Source organism: Lactuca sativa, chromosome 3, assembly GCF_002870075.4.
Source record: "Lactuca sativa cultivar Salinas chromosome 3, Lsat_Salinas_v11, whole genome shotgun sequence".
NCBI lineage: Eukaryota > Viridiplantae > Streptophyta > Magnoliopsida > Asterales > Asteraceae > Lactuca > Lactuca sativa.
This window is the reverse complement of record NC_056625.2, coordinates 72,528,837-72,556,216: the sequence shown is the minus strand read 5'-3', so window position 1 is coordinate 72,556,216 and position 27,380 is coordinate 72,528,837. Positions and strand designations below refer to the sequence as shown.

The 27,380-nt window shown below is 35.9% G+C and overlaps 2 protein-coding genes across 2 annotated transcripts; both read right to left on the bottom strand.

Moving 5' to 3' along the window:
* Nucleotides 1-7,004: 7,004 nt before the first annotated feature.
* On the bottom strand, nucleotides 7,005-8,207 carry LOC128132777 (uncharacterized). The gene has a single exon (XM_052769724.1). The coding sequence runs from the start codon at nucleotides 8,205-8,207 to the stop codon at nucleotides 7,005-7,007; it is 1,203 nt and encodes a 400-aa protein (XP_052625684.1).
* Nucleotides 8,208-9,514: 1,307 nt separating this feature from the next.
* Nucleotides 9,515-10,012, bottom strand: LOC128132776 (uncharacterized). Its single transcript, XM_052769723.1, has one exon. The coding sequence runs from the start codon at nucleotides 10,010-10,012 to the stop codon at nucleotides 9,515-9,517; it is 498 nt and encodes a 165-aa protein (XP_052625683.1).
* Between the last annotated feature and the right edge of the window lie 17,368 nt (nucleotides 10,013-27,380).

Here is a 27,380-nt window from a genome sequence, read left to right as displayed (position 1 = left end):
ACTGTAGTTTAACAAATTCATAAAATTCATAAAAAAATGTGAAATTATCGACTAATAAATACAATATTAATGCTAAAGTCTCCGCTAAATCAACAAACATTGTAAAATTGATCAAATCAGATAATTTAGGTGGGGATAATTCAACTTATGACCTAAGATTTATGGTATCCAATTCTCAAAGAGGGAATCAATCATTTTAATTAACCCATAATTTAGAGTAATTGCAGAATCTAGATTGGCTGATTATGAAGAATTCAAAATGTAAACAACAAAAGAAATATCATAGAGGAGGTTGTTATGGAAAACCATAAGTCCTAAGTCCCTGAAATACTATGTTATCTATTCATGAAATGAAGCCACCAAAACCCGAATTTAACTCTCGATCAAGCTTATATGTATATAGATATCATAGAATCAAAGAGAAATAAAAGGATAATCAGATTCAAGTTAACTGGTGGTGAGAAACTACAGTTGATGTGCTTCTTCAAAGAATTAAAAGGATAATCAGATTCAACTGTATTTTAACAAATTCATAAAATTCATAAAAAATTGAAATTATACATAACAGAGAAGAATGTTACCTCGTATGGACGAAGAAGATCGAGAAAAATCTACCGATTGATGGAGCAGGCGGCGAACGACAAAGCAAACGAGAGTAAGAGGAGCTCCTTATAGAGTGAAGTCTGATCGATAATGGTGTAAGTGGAGATTGGGGGAAAATGAGGAATGAGGAATATGGAATTAGGTCAAAATAATGAGTAAAGAGAAAAAGTCCAGCCGAGAAAATAATCCAGACGTGATGGGGAGGCTGAGTAATGGTGGCAGGTTGAGAGAGGGAGAGATGCGATCGGCAGGACAGGTCATGAGATCGACAATCTTCTGCACTTTGATCGGGATAATTTGATCGATAATTTGACCTATTTGCCCTTACTGAGAGTACTTATTTCTCAATTTTCTGCAGTTTGAACCTTCTAATTGAATACTGCCCAATGGTACCTTCCAATTGAATATTGCATGTTTTTTTACCCTAGCAAGATATGCCCTTTACTTGTATTATTAGTAAATCAATAAGTGAAAGGATTTAATTTTAAACCATTATCGTACTGTGTGTTTTCTATTTTTTAAAATTAAAAAAAAATACAATTACAAATATTAAAAAAAAACATTAAGGATTTTTGAAGATTTTTCTTTTAATATCAACAAATAGAAATTTCTTTTATATTGACTTTTAATGTGAAAATATATTTGTTCAAATTTAAAATTGATTAGAATTTATTTTAGTAGTATAAATCTTTTTAATAAATATGTCAAAGTAGGAACAAACAGAATATGCTCAGAGTTAAAAATTATAAATACAAACATCAATATCATATATATTTGAGATCACTATAATCAATTATTAGTTACTATGATATAATTATATAAGGAAGATAGATAATTCTTGATTCACATGTTTACGTAATCATATAGAAAATACTTGAGGTTATCTTTTTTTTCTTTTTTTTTCTTTTTGTGTTTGTCGTTTTGTGCTATCAATAATTTTTTTTTTAGTTCTCGATAAAATTCAACCAATTGGAATGATTAACATGAAAAAAAGAATTATTGCATGATATTTAAATGAACATTGGTGTTTCTTGAATTTGTCCTATTTATGAATCAAATGAACATATGACATTTTGGTTTTGATATGTAGATATCCTCATTTAATCAAATAAAAAAATATTAATATTGAACATTTTTCATAGATACACATTAAATTTAATATTAAAAATATATCCATTTTTAAGAAACACGTTTACATTATAAAAACGAAATTTAATAATGAAAAAACTGCATCAAATTCATAGTGTCATGCATTTGGCCACATGGACTTAAAATTCAATAATGAAAAAATGCATCAAACACTCATACAACCATATTTGTATCAGATTACACCCTTATTCACATGATTCCCTTCCAGCCATTCCACCCCATTCATTTGCAGCCATTCAACCCATGTTCACATGATTACATTCCAGTCCTATATGATTCCATTCCAATCGAATCTAATAAGACAGAAAGATATATTGAATGGGACAACATTAAAACGAACACAAAAATTAAAAGGAATATCAATAACAGAAGCAGTATGAAGAAAACTCAAACTATTCATGTTTTTCTATTAGCTTCAATCTTGTTTTTCTTTTTAGTTATATAACATTTGTCATGAAAACTAATAATAATAATAATAATATGTTGCCTTATTGGACCACTTGGCACCTTGAAGATGAAAATTGAAGAAGAAACATGTAAGAATTAGATTTAAAAGTGCTTTTTAGAGAAAATACTAGTATATAATGTAATCTTATGTAATAAAATTTACTTTGTATGTTTCTTCCAGATGTCTGCGTGTAGGGGTGGCAATTGTTGACACGACACGAAAAAATACACGACATGAAACGAAATTGGGACGAAATTGAAATTCGAATTCGTGTTCGTGTCGTGTTGCTGTCAAGAGTAAAAAACACGATGTCGTGTCGTGTCGTGTTCGTGTTCAAAATTCAACACGAAATTGACACGATTTAACATTTATTTGTCGTGTTTTTCGTGTTTCTTGTGTTTTTCGTGTTATGTATGATTAAATATTAATTAAATAAACTAATTGTTATATTATGTTATCTTTGTCCTGTCGTTTTGTGTTTGTCGTTTTTTAATTGGTTCGTTTTCGTGGTAATTAAAAAAACACGACATCGTGTCGTGTCGTGCTCGTGTTACAAAAACATTGTCGTGTCGTGTCGTGTCAAACAGAAACATGACACGATGACCCGATTTGCCACCCCTATCTGTGTGTGATGGAGCCTTAACTACAGTTGCAAAAAATCAAACAAAATCATCAATTGGTTAGCAAAATATTCCAGTTTGGAGACATCACTAAATCAAAGAAGACCATTAAAGGTAGCAAAAAAATCATTCAGAGCAGCATATGACTTGCAGACCTGAGTTCACACACCTAATTACTAACAACGAAAAGGCAAGTTCACACACCTGAGTGAGTCAAAGTCTAGTTTAGCAAGCAAATATTAAAACAAACCATTGATGGGATGTCAAACCCACCAAGCAAATTACACCCTTTGATTGCTAAATAAACGTAATATAATGGTAAAAAAGGGTATCGATCCTCGGGGAAATGGTTGTATTCAATCACCAATGCAATTCAATAGAACTAATGAAATTAAACTAATTAACTACAATTAAACTAAAAGGGGGGGGGGGGGGGTTGATTACTTGACAACTAAAATACTTGAATAACTAAAAACCTTGCAATTAAGCAAGTTGATGAGATGCTCACAGGTTGGAAATAATTGGTTAACTAAGGCAATTCAACACAATGAACATTTGTGTGTTTATCATTAGGATCTAATACAAAGCTTATCCTTCATCCCAAATTGGTTATAGCAATCATGAAGCATAATATGCCAAGATTCCTCATAGGTAGTATGGAGGTTGGGGAAGCCCACAACACACCTTCTTAATTAAGATCAAGGGTCAAATGAAGCAATTAATCCCAAGAAATCAATTAGCCATAAGAATAAAGGAATCCCCAATTCCTAGAGGATGTCAAATGCTTACACATCCATAAAGGAGTTATGATTCATAAACTAGAGATGATTTCTACCATCATAAAGCCTTTGTTCTAGATAAATTCGATGATCCAATTCAAAATCAATGAAATAAATCAACCATCGCTCAATCAAATACTAAGCTCATGATCAAAGCATCAATTAAGCATAAGATTGCAAACTAGAATCATAAACATGGAATAAATTGATAATCAACATAAATCCTTCAAAACCCACAAACATTCATTGGTTTTCAGCCAAAGTCAACCAAATAAGAGTATTAGCCACTCATGACAACAAAGTAACAAGAACAATAATCTAATTGCATAAAGAAACTACCTAAGATTTGGAAATATGAAAGGAAATGGTTTCTAGCTCCCAAAATCGCCTCTTGCAGGTCTCAAATGGAGGAAAAATGTGAATAAGCCTCTAGATCTGATCCCTAAGAGTTATGGTGAGCCAAATGACCAAAATGCCCAAACTGGGCAGTTGTGCGGGTACCCACGCGACGAAAATTCCACCCGCGCAAATGTTGCTTTGTTGCCATTGGTCTACCAAGCCACTCCACCCTTCCACTACCAAAGATTCCTTTGGTCCCCCCCTTGTCCATGTAATTTGAAATGCACCAATCATCATTTAGCCACCAAATGGATGCTCCAAGCCCAAAATTAGAAATTTATGATCCATCTTCACAAGCCCAAATAATCCAAGCCAATAACTTTCAAAGCCCAATTCTTCTTCTTTGATTCCGCCAAGCCCAATAATGCCTCGGGAGCCCACTAAGCCCGTCTCCAATCAACCCGCAACCGCAACAAGCACCGAAAAACCTACAAAATATCTCATGCAACATAACAAGCACCCGGTATGATCCATAATAAAGAAAAATAAATAAATTACAATGCATTAATGATAAGAAGATCTAAAAATCTAAAATAAACTAATAAAAATAAGGAAATAAAATAAGCTATCAAATCACCCCAAGCTTAAACCTAACTTGTCCTCAAGTTATAACAAGACTAAAAATGAGCTCGGGATGAACTATCTAAAAAGGAAAAAAGAAAGATACCATAGAACTTGGTCAACATCAGTCAACATGGTCAGAATTAGTCCTTCAATGGACCCTACGCATCTTCAAAATGTTCCCCGCTTTAGAACCATAAACCACATTCTTAACCACTTGATGGGCGAATAGATCACGACTGGATGCAGTCACGGTGTGCAAGACAAAGGAAACTGTGATGTGCCCAGTGGGGGAACTTTAAATCACCAATGTAGACCATAGTGCACGAAGGAAAGGCGCCTCTTCACACACTATGATTCCTATATTTTTCAGGCCAAAGTGTATAATAACGAAATAGGGTTTTGCAGCACGACCTCCGGGCAAACATTCGGTTTCAGAGGCTTCTCCCTTGTACTGTCCTTTACAGTCTACCGTCTCATCGTCGGGGCCTTTTTCTCACCAAAAATCAAAAAATAAAATAAAATAATAAAAACTCTACTTAACCTAAATTTAAACCTAACAACCTAAATCTTCAATCTTGAACTTCTGTTATTGGATCTTCAATCACATTTTCTGCTTGACTTTTTTTTTTTTTGCAAACTAGATATATAACATAAGTCTTGAACTTGGAACCTTGTTCTTCTTTTTGTGTTGCTCTTTTTCTTCATTTTTCTTCTTGTTTTTGTTGCTTTTCTTGAATCATCTTTTAGAGGCTCTTATTGTCTTCACTTTTTCAAATTTCTTCAATTTTTTGTGTTGCTTCTTGGAAGGTCTAAGGAATTTCACCAAGTAACATAGGACTCCAATAGTGAAAATTGAGTGATAGATAGAGGCTGATATGAACACCTAATGATCATTGACAATGTGCCAAGATCAACTAAAAAGGGTGGGGAATGACTCAAAAATAGGTGTTACCGAAAAGACTTGGTCCCAAAAGATGTGAATTGGGGGACCCACTTCAAAGTTCATCAAGCACCTCAATGCAAGGTGTGATAAACAAAATCTATCTAACTATCTACTCTAGACCCCTAGAAAAATGATAACCTATCCTAAAAAGGTGCTGAGAATCTAACTAAGCAAGGCTCGGACAAGACTCGGGAGTACTAAGGGGTACTCCCTCCAAAACCAAGATGCGAGTCTTCAATATCTTCAATGTCTTCAAAATACCTTACTGGGCTAGTCTTTGCTCGCACACATTGGCATGACCAACCACATCCCTCCGCACCTAGACCCAATCAAGCTACTTGTATCTGACCCCCACACAAGCGGTCTCAAAGTGGTCCGTGAGGCTCAAAACGTGTCCCATTTATAAAATACAAGGAATTCCATATCAAGACCCGGGACCAATCTATGATTCAATACTTATGACTCGGCGTTATGGTACCTGTAGGGATAAGAAGACAAGAGAGAACAAAAATGCATGAACTTAAACTAGAATGCATCTAAAAAGTATGAAAATTAGAAAAGAAAGAAAGAAAATATGCAATATTTTTGAATTTTTTATGCAATTTTTATGAGTGACCTAAATGACTAACTCTAAATGCAACTATATACAACCTAAATGCAATAAAAATAAAAGATTAGATTACCTCACCCCAAGCTTAAAATTAAGCATTTTCCTCAATGCTTAGGATGAGAGTAAGGAAGGATCATACCGGGATCAAGGTGGAGGAGGCCCGCGAGGACGGTATGGAAGCAACACATGGGTCGCATAATGATGCTTGGATGGAGTTCTTGGCCGCCTAAATACACATGGATGAAAGCTTGGTCGCGCAAAGGACGCATATGAAATGGCTCGAAATTTTCTTACGAAATTACATATTTGCGCGGGTACCCTCGCAAACTTTACGCGGGTGGGGGGCAGCCGCGCGCACATGTCAGAATACATCCCATGTTGGGGTAATTTGGAACTCGGAATCTGCGCGGCTGGGGGTCAATCGCGCAACGGCTGCGCGGGCACCCGCGCGCAACAATCAGAGAGCACCCCATGTTGGTGTAATTTGGAACTCAGGACCTGCGCGGCTGGGGTCGGTCGCGCAAAGTCTGCGCAGGCACCCGCGCAAAAGTCAAATTTTTGGAATTTTTCAAACTTCACCAAAATCATTGGAAGACTTCTATATGCTTATTTTTAGGCCAACTTCAAGTTTAGAAACATCCAAAACTTCAAGCGGAGATTATTTATTCACAATGCATTTATTTAACGTCTTTGCCAAGACATAGTCCCGCTTCCGTCAACCTTCCTAAATCGGTGTTTCCATTGTTACGTTGTCGAATTCTCCCGTGTCAAAGCCTTCATAAAATAGTTTCAAATGGTGCCCATTCACTTTGAAGATTTGGTTTGTTTCCAAACTCTTGATTTCAACCACACTAGGATCAAACACTTTTATAACAATAAAAGGTCCATGTCATCGAGATCGCAATTTTCCCAGGAATAGCTTTAAGCGTGAATGATAAAGAAGAACTTTTTGACCCGGAATAAAGTGTTTTTGGGTTATGTGCTTGTCATGAAATGCCATTTTCTTCTCTTTGAACCTTTTGAACATTTTAATTATCTTCTTCTTGACCACTTCCATCATTGGAGGATCCAATCTTCTTTGAGGTTCCCTCTTAGGATTACAATCATATTCCATGATTACCTTGTTTGTGCATACATTAGGGCTTATCCTGTTTATTGGCTCAAGCACATCAACCCAATACAATGGAGAAATGTTACTAGGGTACCTCATTCCTTCAAAGATGTTGAAGTGAATGGTTTCTCCATCAAACTCCATAGTTATCTTTCCTTTATGGACATCAATGATTGTGTGAGCGGTATGCATGAAAGGTATTCGAAGGAGGATCATAGATGATTTGGAAGGAGTCTTCTCTTCAAGATCAATGACATAAAAATCCGCCGAAAAAACAAGTTGATTAACTTGTACTAACACATCCTCCAACACTCCTCTTGGAGACACACTTGACTTGTCTGCTAATTGAATGATTACTCCAGTTTCTTCCAAAGGTCCAACATTGAGAGATTGAAAAACCGAATATGGCATCACATTGATCGAGGCTCCAAGATCTAACATAGCACTTTCGACATGCAAATCACCAATGGTACAAGGGATAGAAAATATTCCCGGACCCTTGCATTTGGGAGGTAACTTCTTTTGGATAACTGCAGACACATTTGCATTGACTTGAATCTTTTCATTTGCCTTGAGTTTTCTCTTCTTGGTGCATAAATCCTTGAGGAATTTTGCATAACTTGGAATTTGCTTAATGGCATTCAATAGTGGAATGTTGATTTGGACCTTGCGAAAAGTTTCAAATAATTCATTTTCTTCCTCTATCTTCATGGAAAAGGCTAACCGGGAGGGGAAGGGAGGTGGTATGACCAATGGTTTGATGGGTTTGTTGGAAGAGTCGGGTTGATCAACGTTTGGCACAACCGGTTCCTTTGGGGGAGCTACAACTTTTGAAGGTTCAACCATGATGACTTCATCTTCTTCTTCTCTTGAAACTCTTTTAGGGTTGCTTTCTCCGAGTGTTTTCCCCCTTCTTAAAGTTATTGCACTCACATTGGGGTTCTTCTCGGTTTGAGATGGAAGTTTTCCCCTTTGTTCCATCTTGTTGAGAGCGGTGGCCAAGTCTCCGATTTGTGCTTGAATGTTTGAGAAGGTATGCTTGGTCTCTTGTTGAAACTGGCTTTGGCTTTGAGCAAGAGAAGTAACGAGTTCTTAAAGGCTCATTTGATGGTTACCACTTGATTGGCCTTGTTGTGGAGGTTGTTGGTAATTTGGAGAGTTATAAGAAGTTTGTGGATATGGAGGTTTTTGAGAGGGGTATTGTGGATGTTGAGGTCTCATCAAAAGATTTGGTGGATTTTGCTTTGGTGGATAAGGGTTGTTTTGGTTATTCCTCCAATTTGGGTTGAAATTGTTTTGAAATCCCATGGGTCTTGGTTGATCTTGATATCCGCCCATTGCATTCACATCTTCTGGTTCACTTCCAAGTGTGGGAAACTTATCCGTATAATGGCCCGTCATTGCACAAATACCACATACCATCAATTGTTGACCACTTCCCACCACCATTTGACTTAACACATTCGTCAAATCCAAGAGCTTTGATTCCAAGTGTTGAGTGTTGCTAACTTCACCAACCACTTGTGTAGAATTTCTCTTCATGTCATTTCGAGTCCCAAAATTCCTTTGATTTTGAGAAATGGTACCAAAAAGTAATCAGATCTCGTGAGGGGTTTTGTTGAAGATGTCACCACCACTTGAAGCATCAATCATCCTCCGATCTTTTTCATTCATACCCTCATAAAATTGTTGAAGAAGTAGTTGTTCGGGTATATTGTGTTGAGGACAACTTGTACACAAATTGTTGAAGCGCTCCCAAAAATCATGAAATGTTTCATTTTCCCCTTGACAAATCCCCAAAATGTCACTTCTTTGACTTGAAATGCGGGAGGTGGGATAGAATTTGCTATTGAAGGCCTTGAGTAACTCTTCCCATGTGTGAATAGATCCCGGTGGTAAGTTGAATAACCACTCTCTAGCTTTATATTCCAAGGTGAGCGGGAATGTGGTTAACTTGAAATCATCCAATGTCACATTGTCGGGCAACATGCTAACACATATCATGTGAAAGGACTTCAAATGCCTTTGAGGATCTTCTCTATCCAAACCATGGAACTTGGTAAGTTGATGTATGAAACTTGACTTCAATTCAATTCCTCGGCGGTTTGCGGGATAAACAATAGCAAGAGGTGTATCAACTCTTGAAGAGGATTGGATGGAAAGGGGTGATTGGGATATTGTTGCAAGTAATTGGGTGGTTGATGGTAAGGTGGATATGGGTATTGTTGGGGATTGTAGATTGGTGGTGGATAAGGTTGGTAGTTAGGGTATTGGTTGTAAGGAGGTTGTTATTGTGGGTACATTGGGTTTTGGTACATTTGAGGGTGTTGGTAATTGGGTTGATTTGGGTAATGTACTTGTTGAACTTGAAAAGCATTGTTTTGAGGTTGATTGTTTTGGTGGAAGTTTTGGTTTTGCGATTGTGGTGGTTGATAATTGGGTTGGTTTTGAGGATGGGCTTGATTCCAAGGTGGCATATCAATGAGAGGTTCTTGTGGTTGTTGTCTTGGTTGATGGGGTGGGGTATTAGCATCTTGATTGATTGGGTTTGCATTGGGATTGTGAGGTGGAATGTGATTCATGGCTATGTGGTTTTCAAACGGAATGTCTTCAAAGGAATGACCAACAATTGGAGAATTCGGCTCGGTATCGGTATCACTTGAAGAGGAAGAAACTTGAACTAGTTGTTGTTGCTTTGCTTGTTTGGCTAACTTTTTCAACCTTTTTGCTTCTCTTTCAATTTCCGGATTGTAGAGTAGTTCACCGGTTCTTGTAGACCTAGGCATAAATAATCAAATAACAACAACCAATGTCCGTGGCAACGACGCCAAAACTTGATGGGATGTCAAACCCACCAAGCAAATTACACCCTTTGATTGCTAAATAAACGTAATATAATGGTAAAAAGGGGTACCGATCCTCGGGGAAATGATTGTATTCAATCACCAATGCAATTCAATAGAACTAGTGAAATTAAACTAATTAACTACAATTAAACTAAAAGGGGGGGGGGGGTTTGATTACTTGTAAACTAAAATACTTGAATAACTAAAAACCTTGCAATTAAGCAAGTTGATGAGATGCTCAAAGGTTGGAAATAATTGGTTAGCTAAGGCAATTCAACACAATGAACATTTGTGTGTTTATCATTAGGATCTAATACAAAGCTTATCCTTCATCCCAAATTGGTTATAGCAATCATGAAGCATAATATGCCAAGATTCCTCATAGGTAGTATGGAGGTTGGGGAAGCCCACAACACACCTTCTTAATTAAGATCAAGGGTCAATTGAAGCAATTAATGCCAAGAAATCAATTAGCCATAAGAATGAAGGAATCCCCAATTCCTAGAGGATGTCAAATGCTTACACATCCATAAAGGAGTTATGATTCATAAACTAGAGATGATTTCTACCATCATAAAGCCTTTGTTCTAGATAAATTCAATGATCCAATTCAAAATCAATGAAATAAATCCACCATTGCGCAATCAAATACTAAGCTCATGATCAAAGCATCAGTTAAGCATAAGAATTGCAAACTAGAATCATAAACATGGAATAAATTGATAATCAACATAAATCCTTCAAAACCCACAAACATTCATTGGTTTTCAGCCAAAGTTAACCAAATAAGAGTATTAGCCACTCATGACAACAAAGTAACAAGAACAATAATCTAATTGCATAAAGAAACTACCTAAGATTTGGAAATATGAAAGGAAATGGTTTCTAGCTCCCAAAATCGCCTCTTGCAGGTCTCCAATGGAGGAAATACGTGAATGAGCCTCTAGATCTTATCCCTAAGAGTTATGGTGAGCCAAATGACCAAAATGCCCAAACTAGGCAGTTACGCGGGTACCCGCGCGGCGAAAATTCCACCCGCGCAAATGTTGCTGTGTTGCCATTGGTCCACCAAGCCACTCCACCCTTCCACTACCAAAGATTCCTTTGGTCCCCCCCCCCCCTTGTCCATGTAATTTGAAATGCACCAATCATCATTTAGCCACCAAATGGATGCTCCAAGCCCAAAATTAGAAATTTATGATCCATCTTCACAAGCCCAAATAATCCAAGCCAATAAATTTCAAAGCCCAATTCTTCTTCTTTGATTCCGCCATGCCCAATAATGCCTCGGGAGCCCACTAAGCCCGTCTCCAATCAACCCGCAACCGCAACAAGCACCGAAAAACCTACAAAATATCTCATGCAACATAACAAGCACCCGGTATGATCCATAATAAAGAAAAATAAATAAATTACAATGCATTAATGATAAGAAGATCTAAAAATCTAAAATAAACTAATAAAAATAAGGAAATAAAATAAGCTTTCAACCATCAAAAATACTTGGATAAAGAACCTACAATACTTGGGACATGAATGATTACAGTCACAAGAGATTTGAAAAGTCAAATACCGTTTCTAAGCTATATATATCCAATACGTGCATTTTTTTCATATGCTAGTAACCAACCACAACATTGTTTCTAAGCATAAGGGAAACCAAATATCATTTGAAAAGTTCTTCAATAGCTTCTCAGAATTCAAATTATCAAGGTCATCAATGTTGCAGAATTTGAATTTCATCTCTGATCAGTTAGAGCTCACTTCATCACTTGTTAGACATTGATCTTTCACATGTCCAATCAGTCAAGACTCAATCAAGAATCACTAATTCCCAAAGATATTACCATTCTGTACAATGCAGAGGCATTTGCCTCGACATAATCACTGATTCCGGAGTAGACTCATAGACTCATGGAAGAGGAATAGAATCAATGAAACCAATTTCACAGAAAGGCATTTAGAATCTTCAAATAAAATCTTCGTGAACAACAACAAACAAACAAACAACGACCTCCCACAGAATCTATGCAAAAAATACCATGATAGAACACATCAGCAAAAATACCTCTTGAAATCGGAATGTTGTGAGCAGCAACGACCGACATGATGGGTGGCTGAGCAACGGCGGCGGCATGTTGAGAGAGGAAGAGATGCAATCGGATCGGCGATGGGTTTGAACGGGATACCTCTAATTTGGGGATGAAGTATATTTGGGTTAAGTGGATTTACTAATTTGCCCTTAATAAAACATTGAAACATATGGCTCAAGTGCAATTCATTAAACCATTTTTTTACGTTATAAGAAAATTAGAAAATATATGTCATCAAAATCTAAAAATTACAGCTAAAATATTTATAATGTAGAAATTGTATTCTAATTAAATTTTCAAAATAATTAAAAATAATAATTTATTTTTGTTGTTGAGTTTTCAAAGATAATTGTGTATTTTCAGTATATTTTTTTCCAATAATCTTTTATATTTTGCTACGGAATCATATTTCGTAACTACTTTACTACAGAATTTTTCGTAGCCAAATACCTACGGATTTTGATTTCGTAGTTATTTTGTAAATTCACCTTTTTGTAACAAGTTTCATAATAGATTAGCTACACAATTTTACTTTGTAGCAAATTTTCCTAGCTAAATAACTACGGATCTCAATTCCATAGCTAACTAGCTACGTATTTTTATTTCGTAGCCAATTATGTAGCCAACTAGCTACATACATGAATTTTGTAACAAGTTTCGTAGAGAACTAACTACAACCAAAAAACTTGTAGCAATATTGATAGTAAACTAGCTACGAATTTTAATTCCGTAGCAACTATTCAAGATTTAGCTACGGAATGCAATTCCGTACCCAATTCGTTACAACCAACCATTTTGTAACATATTCCGTAGTAAAATAACTATGAATTTAAATCCCGTAACAACTTTACGTAGCTATTTAAGATTTAGCTACATAATGCAATTCCGTAACCATTTACGTAGCAAAATAGCTACGACAAGTCCTTCCGTAGCATATTCCGTAGTAAAATAGCAACGGATTTTAATTTCATAGTAACTTTTCATAGCTCTTTAGAATTTTTCTTGTACTGCATGTTATATTAAAATCTTCATGACTTTTCTGACAAACATTGTTTATGGAAGTTTTGGCAATATTTATTGTATTGTACTGGTTTTACTCCTTCCTCAACATCTAGTCACCTACTATATATTTAGAATTAACTGAGTACTTATTGAGCTCATTCAAGGGCTGATTTTGTAACCGATTGGACGTAAATATATTCGTAAAGAATAAATTGTGCTTACGAAAACATATGGAGGTTAATAAATAATAACCCGGGAATCTACATATTGCTAGCTTGCTTTAAATAGTTCGCAGTGTTAGTGATTGTTTTTAAGTTAATAAATTTTAGTGGTTATCGTGAAATGATATGAAGTATGAACCCGTTTTTACGGTCATTAAGGTGATATTTGTCATTAAGGTGATATTTTTGTGAATAAGTGGAACCAAATGATAAAAGAAACCCATGGAAGTATAGAAAATGTGTCGGAAGGTACCCACTACAAAATTTAATTATAAATTTGGTATCATTAATACCAAATTTTATGTAAAATGATTATTATGCATTTATACTATCGGGTTTATTTTACATTAAATTTTTTTTAATGAAAATAAATACATAATATACAGGCATTTTGGTAAATCAGACAACTTGTTTAAAATGTATTGTTCTAAATTTAAAATTTATAATCTGTTTAACATAAACTTGCATCGTACAACTTGTGCATCACAAACACTAGCATTATTCATATAATATTGGTGTGAAATTTCAACAATAATAATAGAAGTGTGAATATGACTAGACACTACATTTAACATGGTTGGTTCAATTATGCATGTAGAAATGTTGATTGTATGCTATGAGATGCGCAACACCATCTATTGAAAAGGTTGTTATTTCAAAGATGTTATATTGGTTTATTTAATTAATAGAGTTAGCTTTATAACTATGTTATGGTAGATTGTATATGTTATCCGATTTAATATATTTTGGGATTTACTTAATGTGTTATGTAAAATTGTAAATCATTTTAGGAATGGTGGATGGTATGACTTCGTCCATAGATTGGTTCCGGGAATTAAAAGGGACAAGTATGAGTCACTCCTATTTACATTTACATGATACGATGAAAGGTTGTCTATCGAACATATCATAATGTTACACGATGGAAGTTGTCCATTGTGTCTAATCTAACAAGACCAATTGGTGTGTTACCTTCTCTACTACACAACTTTTGTCTCTGTGAATCTAACATTCTATAAACATTATCCGTTTGATGATCAGGGGGTGAGACTCCATTGTATTTGCAGAGAACATGTTAATTTGCAAATGGATATTTGTTTATAATCACGTTATGGTTTTCTTTATGTTATTATTTGTTTGATAAGTAATACACTTATGAACACAGTTCATTCAACGCATCAGAGAAAAAACATACGATAGCTATTAGTGAGTGCCTAGCGAGATGCCAACAACTTTCATGTCGTAGTGACATGCTCATGGCTTCCTAAAATGACATTGTTCTTGCATCAACCAAGACATAATCCATTTGTGTTTGGCTTAGTCGGGTTTGGTGATTTGCTCACGAGATCCTCACAAGTTGCAATGTGGTGTACATAATTTCCACGACAATATTGTCGTGACCACATCGAAATTTGTGACCAAGGGGCCTTTAATAGATATGTTTGCTCATTTAAGAACCAATTCTTCCCATTTCTATCCAATGCCTATTTTGTTAAAGATATTTTTGATTTGGATCTTCATTCGTATACCTGTAAGTATTTGTAATTCATGTTTATTGATTACTATACATGTTACTATCTCTCCATGGATACATGGCCCAACTGTTGAACCTAATTATATGCCTGCATCTCAACTTTATTTGTTTGTTGTTTTCTTATTATTCCATGTACACTAAACGTTGTTATTGTTTGTTCACATACTATTTGTTTCCATATTCGTTTTGGGTTGTACTTGATTTTTAGGACCGGGTGTTTTAGATTTTGGTTGGTGGGTTTCATTTATCTATTTGGAATCATTGATAGATTTTTGTTATTCTAAAGAAATGTAACACAATAACAAACATGAATTTACACAACATCAACAGTTCTTATATTTTATTAAGAACCAGTTGGTCTAAAAGATACTTACATTTGAAAGATACTTACATAACAACCTCAATACAAAAACACTCTGCTCTCAATACAACAATCCTTACTACAATTCTCAACTAATCTACTCACATCTAACCTAGATATGAATACATAAATCTAATAGATGAATAAACCCTAAACATGTTAGAAACCCTAGAAGACGATTGAGAGTAGAGGTGGCAATCGTGTCGTGTCATGTCAGGTTCATGTCGTGTCGAAACACTAAATGGGTTAAAATTGCACGACCCTAACCCGACCCACTTAATTAACGTGTCGTGTCGTGTCAACCCGTTTATTTTCGTGTTGAGTTTGTGTCGGGTTTCGAGTTAGGGCTATACCTTGAAATATGTCGTGTCATGTGAGGTTAAAAGAAAGAGCATGTTGAAAGAGTAGGAGTTGGGTAGGCGGAAAGGAAAAACTTATAGTTTGGAGGTAGAATAGATGAAGTCATAGCAAGTTTAGATGACAAAACTAAAAGAGTGAGAGTTGGGGAGGCGGATGACAAGGTCATGAGGATGTGAGAGTGGTGAAAGAGACTGGGTAGTTTGGGAGAGAATGGAAAAACTGAAATGCAGTCTTGATCTAGACAGCTAAGTCATTTCAACATTACAAAACAATTCAATTCGAAGGTTTTCTTTTGTTTATGGTTTTGGTTTTGTATCTTTCTAGATTATTTAAACAATTCAAAAAACGTGCATATAAATAAACGGGTCATTTTTGAGTCATATTCGAGTTGAAACTCTCAACCCTAACCTTACCCATTTAATTTTCGTGTCGTGTCGTGTCAACCCGTTTATTTAAACGGGTTGAAATATCTTACCCAAACCCGTTTATTTCGTGTCGGGTTTCGTGGCGTGTCAATTTTTGCCACCTCTAATTAAGAGAGACACTTTAGAGTGTGTGTGTGTGTAAAATAATCGTGTACAAATGAATTTACACACACATAAACACACAAAAAAATATATACTACGAGTACATGAATCGGTTCAAACCCGGGTAAGCACCACCCGACTAATAAATGGATAAAACTCGCGTGTCATTATACCACTTTCTCCTTTAGTTAGCCACGATCCAGAAGTATTCTAGTAAATACAATAATAGTCCTCCTGCAAATATTATTCACACAACATATTTCCAGTATATACAACATATACCCATGAATGTAAAAAATATAACAAACGAAGGATACTGAAAAAGGATATACTACGAATTTCCCAATGATAAGTTCGAACTTATACAACTATTCTCAATAGCCACCCCCTCAAACTAATCATCGGAAAACCAACATTTTTTTTTTGAAATGGATCTATACGATGCATACGGCTGCAAAAATTATCATGTTGCACGGACCCTAAGGCTACATTATGATTTGAATCAGCTTTTAAAACTCAAACAATCCCTTTTAAAACTTAGTCTCTTATAAAGTGGGTATCTAACGTAAATGTTTTTTTTCATGGAATATAGGATTTAACACCAATTTTATAACTGATTCACTATCACAAAAAATTGGAGCATGAATCAAATCCTTTATTCCAAGATCACACAAATTTTTTTAAATCCAAATTATCTCACAATACACAGTTCCTAGAGCACGATACTATGATTTAGTGGAAGAATAAGAAACAATTTCATGTTTCTTAATCTTAGATGAAATTAAAGTACTTCCCAAAAACACAATATAACCTATTACATAACACCTAGAAACCAAACATTTTTTTCCAACAAGCATCCACAAATTTTTTTTAAAGAAACACAAGCAGATTTAACCACATAAATACCATTCCTAGGATTAGACGTTAAGTAACGAAGTAATTTTAAAGCAATATTCAAATGAGATTCCGGGGATTATGCATAAATTGACTCAATACTTAACTTGTATATGAAATATCAGGTCTTGTAATTGAGGTCTTGTAATTGTCAAGTAAATAAGCTTCCCAATTAACTTATAAAACAAGGTTATATTTTGTAAAGAAGAATCATATTTATCAATTCCATCACCTTTAAACTTTAATCACAACATTGGAATCTAAAGGAGATTTAAGAGGCTTGCATCCCAACAACTCATGTAGTAATTCAAAACAATATTTTATTTGAGATAAACAAATCCCATTATTAATATCAAAAACTTCAACATCTATTTTTTTTAACTTTCCTAGATCCTTTATCAAAAAATTTGTTTTTAAATTTTTTTTAACTAATTTATTTCTTCCAAATTATTACCAGTCAAAATGATGTCATTAACATAAACCAGCAAAACAAAAACATAATCATTTTCCGATTTAAAAATTAAAGAAAAATCATTAACACTTTGAACACACCCAAACTCAAATAAAGATACACAAATCTTTTCATTTCAATTCTGTGGGGCTTGTTTAAGCCCATATAATGGTTTTAAAAGCTTACAAACTTAATTATCTACCTTAGTATGATCTCTAAGGGGTAAACTCATATAAACATCTTCCTTAAGATCATCATATAGAAAAACATTGTTAATATAAAGTTGAAACAACAACCAATTCCGATAAAAAAGAGTAGTTATAATCCTAATAGTTACCATTTTGCAACTGGAGAAAATGTCTCCTCATAGTATATATACTCTCTCTGATTATACCCTTTAGCCACTAACCTAGCTTTAAACCTTTCAACCTCTCCATTTGAGTTGCATTTAATTTTAAAAACCTATTTACACCCAATTGGATTTCTACCTGGTCGCAAATAAAAAATAATCCAAGTTTTACTTTTGTATAATGCTTCCATCTCTTCATTCATTGCCGGTACCCAATTAGGATCTAAAGAAACCTCATAGTATAAATGTGTTAGGTTTTGATACGAAATAAAAGTTTGTTTTTCGCAAAAACTGGCAACGAAAGACTTTAAAATTAACAAGTTTATTTTTAGTTCATAACATAACCGAACCATCTTGGATCCATTTATAGAGGTTAGAATGAAATAAAACCAATCATATGATGTTTTAGAGATAACCTTTGAAGTCTTTGAACCCACTTTGTTTTGGGGTGTTGATGAAGATAACAAAAGATCAAAGTGTATGATCCTCTCTACATGTATCCACCATCAAGTGTAAGGCACTTGGAATGCTAGTTCCTTCTTGTATTCTTGAGTGTCTAAAGCCTTTAAGTGCATAACTCACTTAAGCACTAAAGGGAACAACTCAAGAGGTCCTCTAAACACCAAACTAACTTCAAAAGAGAGAGGAAGAAGAGAAAGAGAACCCACTGTTCTAGAGAGAAAAGAGAGGAAGAAGAAGAGCTTCACTCATGAAAAAATGCAAGCATCATGCATCTCTTATATAGCCCATGAAAAGTAAGGCATAACCATTAAAATAATCTAAAGTAATGGTAGCCTTTAGAAGCCTGGGAGACAAAAGGTGGAAGGTTGAAAAAGAAACCTCCTACACCATCATTATGCCTTTTAAGACTTGAAAAGTTCAAGGTCACTCAAACCCTATTGGCTAGCAAACACCAATATTGAAGGTATGTGTGTGCACATGTCTTGGAGATGAACTCACACATTGACAAGCTAGGAATGTTAGGAGTCATTGTGTCGAGGAAGTTGGCTATTGACTTGGTTTTTCAGTCACTTCCCGAGTCGTATAGTCAATTTTTTAAAGACTACTATATGACAGACCGCAACATGACCCTTGTTGATCTTACCTATTTGCTAATTGATGCTGAATCAACAATGATTTGACGCACTGGTAATGCAAATTTGGTTGGAAGATCTACTTTCCAAACTTCCATGGACATTGGCAATTGCAACATTTGAAGTCCAGAAAAGTCTTCTCTTCCCAGTGGAAAGGGATCGGCCATGGTTAAGCCGTTTGACCAAATGGTAAAGGGAAAGGCTAAGTCTGAGATTGCCCCGTGTACCATTTCAAAAGAATTTGTTTGTTTCTACTGCAAACAGAAGGGGCATTGGTTGCGAAGCTATCGTATCTACCTGAAGGACCACAAGGATTGTAAACTCAAAATGTTTGACTCTGCTTCAGGATCGAAGAAAATAAAGGAAGGTTAAAGGAAGAGCAAGTTGAGTCTGGTCGCGAATCGGATTTTTGAGCTGCTACTTGGGAGTTGTGATAGATTGCTTGGAAATATGTAGTAACATAGTTTTCATTTGTAATTGCATTGTAAGGACAAGTTTTTCCCACATTTTATAAATAAATAAAATTTTGATTTTATCTTATATTTATATCTCCATGCAATGGAATTTGTGAAAATTGATGTTTGTATGTTTCTATGTTGAAAATGGATTTAATTCTTTCGTTTGTGGTAGTGTCGAGAATTTACCAAATAACGAAAGATTCTTATCACCCAAGTTTCAATTGGGCAGAAACTTGGAATCATGCAACTTGTATTGTATGATGAATGAGAACCTTCATATTTGGGAAATTAAGACTAATTCCTTGTTCGCATGTATATGTGAGTCAAGCGAAGGACTAGGGGATCAGGTACACTTGGTTGTGTACTGGATCAGGTCCACCACAAAGAATGATAAGACTATTCGTCATGATTTACTAAAAGCTTAGTGAATATGATTATGCTTACAAGATTATGTATAATTCTAAATCATTGAAAAAGTTTCAATGTATAGTAGAACGAATAAGAAGAATCATTTAGGCAGAAAGATAAAAGTTTCTCCAATCTGAAAGGAAAGGAGAGTAATTTGGTATCACGTTTCATGATTACCTTAATGATTATGAAAACCATATAAAAATTGATCCTCTAAGGACACCTTAGTGAACTTGTATGGCTAAGAAGAGGAATCGGGAATTGTTGAAATGGTTAAATCGAAAAGGTGAATCATACTTCGTTCCAAAATCGAGTCTTAGAGTTATGAGTGACATGTTCCAAGTAGGTTTATAACACATCATAAAATGCGGAGCAGAAAAGTTTTCTTACTCAAGCACATTTTAGATTAGTAGTTGTGATGTCTTAGATAAGACAAAGACCAAATGAGACCAATTATATGAAGGGTCATTCTTGATAAGAAACCGCACTAACTCTTGAATATTTGTTTGTCAAGGAAAGTTTCTTGACAGAGAATCTTATATGTCAAGAGGTCAGTGGGAGTCTTAAAGACCTTGAAAAGCTTCAAGAACTAATCAAGAATAAACCTATCGTTTATCACTAGCACACGACTTGAGGTTTGTAACCTATTGTGTTGACACATTCTTGTTTCTATGCTCATTCAAGTTAAAGTTGACTATGCTTGTGAGTTCTATGAGTTCTCAATTGATTGCATAAGGCATTAACCCGTAAGTGTGAGCTGCTCAACAACTTGGAAGACATGGTAGGCCCTTATGCTACCATGTAGCAAGAAATTAAGATTGAACAAGTTCAATTCATATGAGATTAAACATGTCATAGACCTTGTCTTATGATAGATTCACATGGATAGGAACACATACACCACTAAATCTAAGTGACATAAGGTTTCTCTCAAATTCATGAAAATGATTGTGAGGTAACGATTTCACAAGTAAATTTTAAGAAGATAGCAGTTGTGTTAATTGCGTTCTCAAATCTGATTATGATTACGACATCCCTCTTCATAGATCGAATTGTGAGAAATGACAAATAGTTTGAACATTCAGCACTTACTGCCGTAAGTTCTAAAATAGGTTAGACATACATATGAGTTTTCTTATAAAAGGTGTATGAGCTTAGATAAAGGCTTATTGAAGCATTTCGTATCAGAAATTTGAACTTTGGTATGAAAGTCAATAAGTATTGATTTCTAGAAGTCTAACTGATTTCTGGGTACATGTCAAAACTAGTGGGAGCATAAGTGTTATGTTGTTAAGAATATAACTATCATGATAGTGGGAGCATGATATGCGAAGTTCTGCAAGTTAGCAATACTAGTTATAGGAAACAAAGGTTACAAATTTGCAAAGTTGCAAAATTTGAAAAGTTGTTTCGCTATAATAAGGGAGAGGATACTTATACTTTCTTTCGAATCTAAAAGTTTGGATTGAAGTATTAATTAGACTTAGTCATGGATATATATATATATATATATATATATATATATATATATATATATATATATATATATATATATGATTACCATATTGAAAAATTTCAACATTGGAAATTCTATATATGAAAATATTATAGCAAAAGAATGGTCAAGTATCATGTCTTTATGTAAGACATTATGATTCGTGTCTCATATGCTTCAGATATAGGATCAATTGCATATGCTATAATATTCACGTGTTCTAATTTTCCAAATGCCTAGGGAATTAAGAGGGAAAAGGGACTAGAACCAAATATGACTAAAGTTATTAAACAACTATCAAGGACGATCTAAGATTCGCTAAGGATTGATCGCTTGTAGTTGGAAGTATAGTAATGGATGGACCATATTGACATTATTATGAATAGACAAAATTCTATTTATAATGAGTTGTCATATGGCATTTATGGAAATGTTTCCATAATGGGAGATGTATGGAAATATTTCCATAATGGCAGATGGATATTAAGAATCTATGTGTAGGTTGGAAACTTTTATGCAAGAAAGATGTTCAAAGGAATGTACTTTGAATTTGAAACTTTTCTTCCTTGGAATTGTTTTGTTATCAATCTCCAAAGGAATACTTTGTAATATCGTTGGCAAAGTCTCTGTGACTTTTGTACCACGACATTACAAAAGGATCATTGCATGATAGTAGTAAGAATTAAATGTTCTTACACTAAGGATTTGGAATTGTGAAATGAGCATCATTGAAGTGTTTTCAACTGATCTATTTCACAAAGTAAGGACCATAGGTAAACATAGTGTGCATGCTTGGAGCATGGGATAACTATTGTTTTAATTCAAGTATTAAGTTGATAGATTGAAACATTATACAATGAATAATATGTAATCAATATGGTGATTAAATAAAAGGTGTTTTATTTATATTCAAAAACTTTGAGACCATATTGAATTCAGTTATTCTTGTGTTTCACTTTTCATGTTTTGACTTCCCGAATAATAAGATTATTCAAACCATCCACAGTCGATCATACCTTGGAAGTAGGTATTGAGGTAAGACTGTCATGAATCTGACTGTAGATTGTCTAAATGTTTTAGACATAGCACAATTTTGTTGTGGTGTTGATGAGTACTCCTGTAATAAGATTTGAGTATTGGATTAAACTCACGCTCATCTGAATCACTTCATGGATTTTATCATGAGTGATTGGTGAGACGATAATATCTTATATTCTTGAAACGGAGACATATAGTTGTAGTTTACAAATCGGTTGCACATTGTTAATATGTAAACGCACCAGTAACTTGGTGTTATAAAACATATTATTGTGTGTGATTTGATGAGTAAATAGAGCAAACATATGAGTCGAAGTTCATCCGTTCCTTTTCCCCTTAGAGGGACAAAAGCGATATATGTGGGCCCCTCGATGATTTAGTGATGACAACCCTAAGCGCTTGGCTAAGCCTAGACTGATTTGATTTGTTTAATTAGTCGGACGTCATAAATCGGAAATCAGGAAACAACATATGGACATAGAGAATGATTGTAATCCATGTCTCAGTCCATACGATATCTAGAATGGAGGAATATATGATCCTTTATCTAATGGACGCGTCATTGACTATGTCAGATTTCAACAACGGCTTTTAAGAGCTACGGTTGCTAGTCGAGTTTTGGAGTCGTACCGAAAATAATACTTATTAGACTTATCTAAGTGGGAGACTGTTGGATTAGGTGTTTAAGCCCATAACTATAATTGGTATGTATTTGACTCGAGAGTAGCATGGTCCATTTTGGGTTGCATTCACCAGAACAATCTGATAGGATGGATGTTTGAGAAAAAGGTTATTTGTGATTTATTAATATATTATAAGTATAATATATTAATTATGAAATCATATTATTTAATTAGTATTGATCAAGAATTAATTTAGCGATCAAAAGAGACTAATTAAATTAACGGAGACTAATTATGTAAATCAGTGATACATATGGTTTCGGCTATTGATCCATGATGGGCTAAGTTTATGTAAGAGTCCATGAAGAGTTAGTCCATATGGATTATGGATCATAAGCCTAAGTGTAAGAATTAGGGTTACATATGACTCTTGGATTCTACACTATATATATATATATATATATATATATATATATATATATATATATATGTAACCTCTTGGCCTAAAATTGGATACACTACTGATCTTAGAGACACTATAGCCGATTTTGAGTGTCTCATAAACTCTCTCTCACGTTCTCCAATTGTAAGCGGTGTTTTGTGAATCATTTGAGGCATCACACTTGAGGTTCTAAGCTCTTAAAGGCCAAATAAAACAAACTACAACAAAGAGGTAATCTTCTTACTAGTTTTATGATTCGAATATCAAATTGTATGCTAGTTGTAGGCTTTATGCTTTGGATAATTTTATTGCATGTATAACTAGAGAAAACTTAGATCCAAAGCATTAGGGTTGTATGTGCACCATAGGGATGTTAGAGTACATAAAACCCAATAGATACATACTCGTCACAACATCGGGAGCTGCATGTGCCTCCTCTGATATCAGCCGAAAGGCTCTGATATTCGCCACAGGCGCCTCTGACCGGCCCTGACAACCATCGGTAATCCTCAATATCGCAGGAGTGGGTGCTGCCACCTGTCCTGCTACTACTAAACTCGGGCACTTTGACCTCTTATGGCCCCTCTGGTTGCACTGGAAGCAAATCAGACCAGAGATTTTGGTGGTGTGGTGGTGGTAGTAGTACAATCCCTGATGACATGATCAGTTCGACCGCACTTAAAGCAGCCCGAACTACCCGCCATGTACGCCCCCTCGTGCATCTTGTTGCATTTGCTACAACGGCTGCGACCCTACTGGCTCCTCAATTTGTGATCCGATACATTGGGCTTTTTGGTCAAACTCCCTGTCTGAACCCCCCACCCCCATGGTTTCCTCTTCCTCTCCATCTCCAAATCCAACTCTCTCTCCTAAGCCCTCACTATCATATCCTCTAGCGTCTTGCAGCTGGATCGGCTAATAAATTGCCAGATATTGCTCTGAAGCATCTCATGGTACCGGGCCTTTTTCATCTCCTTGTCCGCCACATATTGTGGAATGACAAAGGTCCTCTCCTTGAACATGGCAGTGATCTCAGTCACTGTCTCAGTCATCTGCTGGAGATCCTGAAACTCTCGCGCAAGCTGCTACACCTCAGTTACAAGTGCGAACTCGGACCTGAACCTAATCGTAGAGTCACTCCAGGTCATAGTAGCAAGGGAAACATCACCAATAGCATGTCCAATCTCCTCCCACCAATCTCTCACCCTGTTTTTCAGGAGGCAAGAAGCAAGTTGGACCTTGTCCCCCTCGGGACAGTGGCTGGTGCGAAAGGAATTGGTGACATCCGCTAACCACCTGCTGCAAGCAATGGGGTCCCTAGCCCAATGGTAGTCTGGAGCTCCACAAGCTCAGAACTCCCTGAATGCCATCGTGTGCGCCCCCATCATGGCCACCATTTAGGTATAGAATGCACCCAACCTTTTATCAAGAATCTCAAAATGCCCTTCTTGACCGTACCGAAGATCACAGGAGTCTGGTCAATGATACTGTGCGTGATCTCAGATGAGATGAACTCCCTCATCTGATCATCAAGCTGCCTAGCTCCAGAGCCTGAGCCTGTTCCCTTGTCGGCGCCAGAACTGCCAATTGGTCTAGTGCGTAGCGTCACCATACTAAAAATACACCATAAAAATCATCAGAATACTCATCATAACTTGAGGGATCTCACACACTACAAGTTCCCTCGGTTCATCTCATCCCTCCTTGACTCGAGTACGAATCCTCTACTTTCAGTACTACGGGCCCATACTACCTTCCACATCTATCCGTACTTTCCTCAAGAATTGCCTTGACTCCACCAAGTCCCATTCACTACTACTGTTTTCCGCGCTAATCACATCTTAGGCTTACCCTAGGGTAATATTTGACCCACTCTCCGCCATCAGCTGCATAAGAAGTCCCTGCTACCTTTACCTTAACTAGCTCACGAATACCATTACATATTTCTAAGACGAAATAATTCTTCAAATGAGAGGTCTCTCCCTACGACGGTTAGACTCAAATAAGAGCTGCGAAATAAGGCTAAACCTAACCTTCTGAAATCATTTAGTCCTTATAATATATAACTTAGCGTATTCGTTTACTAGTTAGTTAAAGGCAACTAGGACTCCTAAAAGCACAAAGCAAGCAACATTCAAGCATTGAGTAACCGAAACCAAGCATATCCTAATCAGGCCATCATATCACTAACTAATTAGAACTAGCATGCAGTTCAATAAACTCATACAGTAGGCATACAAGACATCCTTCCTAGATCCTTAGCCCTAATATAGCATGCAATTCACATATTTACAATTCATATCATAACACAAACGTGTATGGTTAATTTAGGAGAGCTTACTCGAGCTCGGCTGATTGCATAGACCACACCCTTTTTTCTCTTTTAAAAATACTTTTTATAAAAATGATTTTCTTTTGAAAACTTCCATACCAAGTCCTCAGTTTGAGTTCAGACACACCCAAGAGTGTGCCCGAATCCCTCAAACCAAGGCTTTGATACCAACTTGTAAAATCCCAAAAATCATGACCAAAAGTTTCATTTTTAATTACTAAATAAAACCATAGTTATCAAAATCATTTCATCAGAACATAAGTCATAGTATCTCAAAACATCATAAACGGTATATCCATATCAAAACATCTGTCAAATATATCAAAGTAAACATCCCAGGCTGAAACATCATGGTGTGTGCAATGCAGTCATCCCGAGCTCTTCCCTTTGCTACCAGAAGTACCTGAAACCAAAATTGAAAACTGTAAGCACGAAGCTTAGTGAGTCTCCCCAAACTGCCACATACCATGAACATAATCACATAATCACATATAACATATTGTGGGCCCCGACCGACACCGGACAATGCCCAACATTGGTCTCCGCTCAGCATCAAGCAAAGCTCGGTATACATATAAACATATCAACAAATACACATAAAAAAATCACATAACATAGACATATAAACATTCCTCGGGCCCCGCCTGGCATCAGACCGGAATCTGGAAGCAAACAAACATTCCGTGTGCCCCGCCTGGCATCAGACCGTAATTTGGAAACATACAAATATAGACACATGCAAGAATCACGAAGACATCAAGCATACAAACATTTCTCTGGCATCTCCCGACATCGAACCAAAATCTGGAAATCATATAAGCATACATCGGGCACCGCCCGACATCGGACATTAGTCCATAACATACTAACATAAATATACTGACCGACATTGGTGCTTTCGACCCATCTATACAGGAGGAAACTCCCCTCGCAAAGCTGAATGCAGAATCTCACGGTAAGAAATCTCTTGCGGCTCTTCTGACGACTCCCCGAGTTATCAGTACAAAATAACACCCAATCAGAATCCTTGAATCTAACCTTGGGATAAAAGTCTATTGGGCCCCCGACCTAAGTAGTCCATGACTAAGGCCCGAACCCTCACACAAAGACCAATCACTAGTTAGCATTTCCAATCCCACTAGTGGCTCACTAATGGCCTAATTTTCCTAAATTGGGCCCAACTCCTCAAATGGACCTTCCCTTAAGCCTAACATATTCTTAGCCCAAAATAGTTGATTTTTGATGGCGCACTATGGCCCAAAATAGCAAAGTCCAAGGAATGGCCCAAACCGAGGCCCAAATGACGCAAAGCCCAATCTAGTGAGTACGTGGGGCGTACTCCTTTGTACGCCAAGCGTATAGGCTGCATGGCTTGTACGTTGCGTGTATGGGCTTCTACACTCAGTGTACTTCCCTGTTAAGCCATAATCTCAAAAAGAGCTTAACCCCTTAAGACCTAAAGCTCCAAACATATATCTAAGTCTAATAAAGTGTCTTAACACTTAAAGTTGATTACTTGGTGACTTGAAAACCCCCAAATGGACCCAAACTTGAAATATGACAACCTACTTGCATAGAAATGACTAATACTCATGCATGACCACATCAAGACCTTCAAGATGGTAA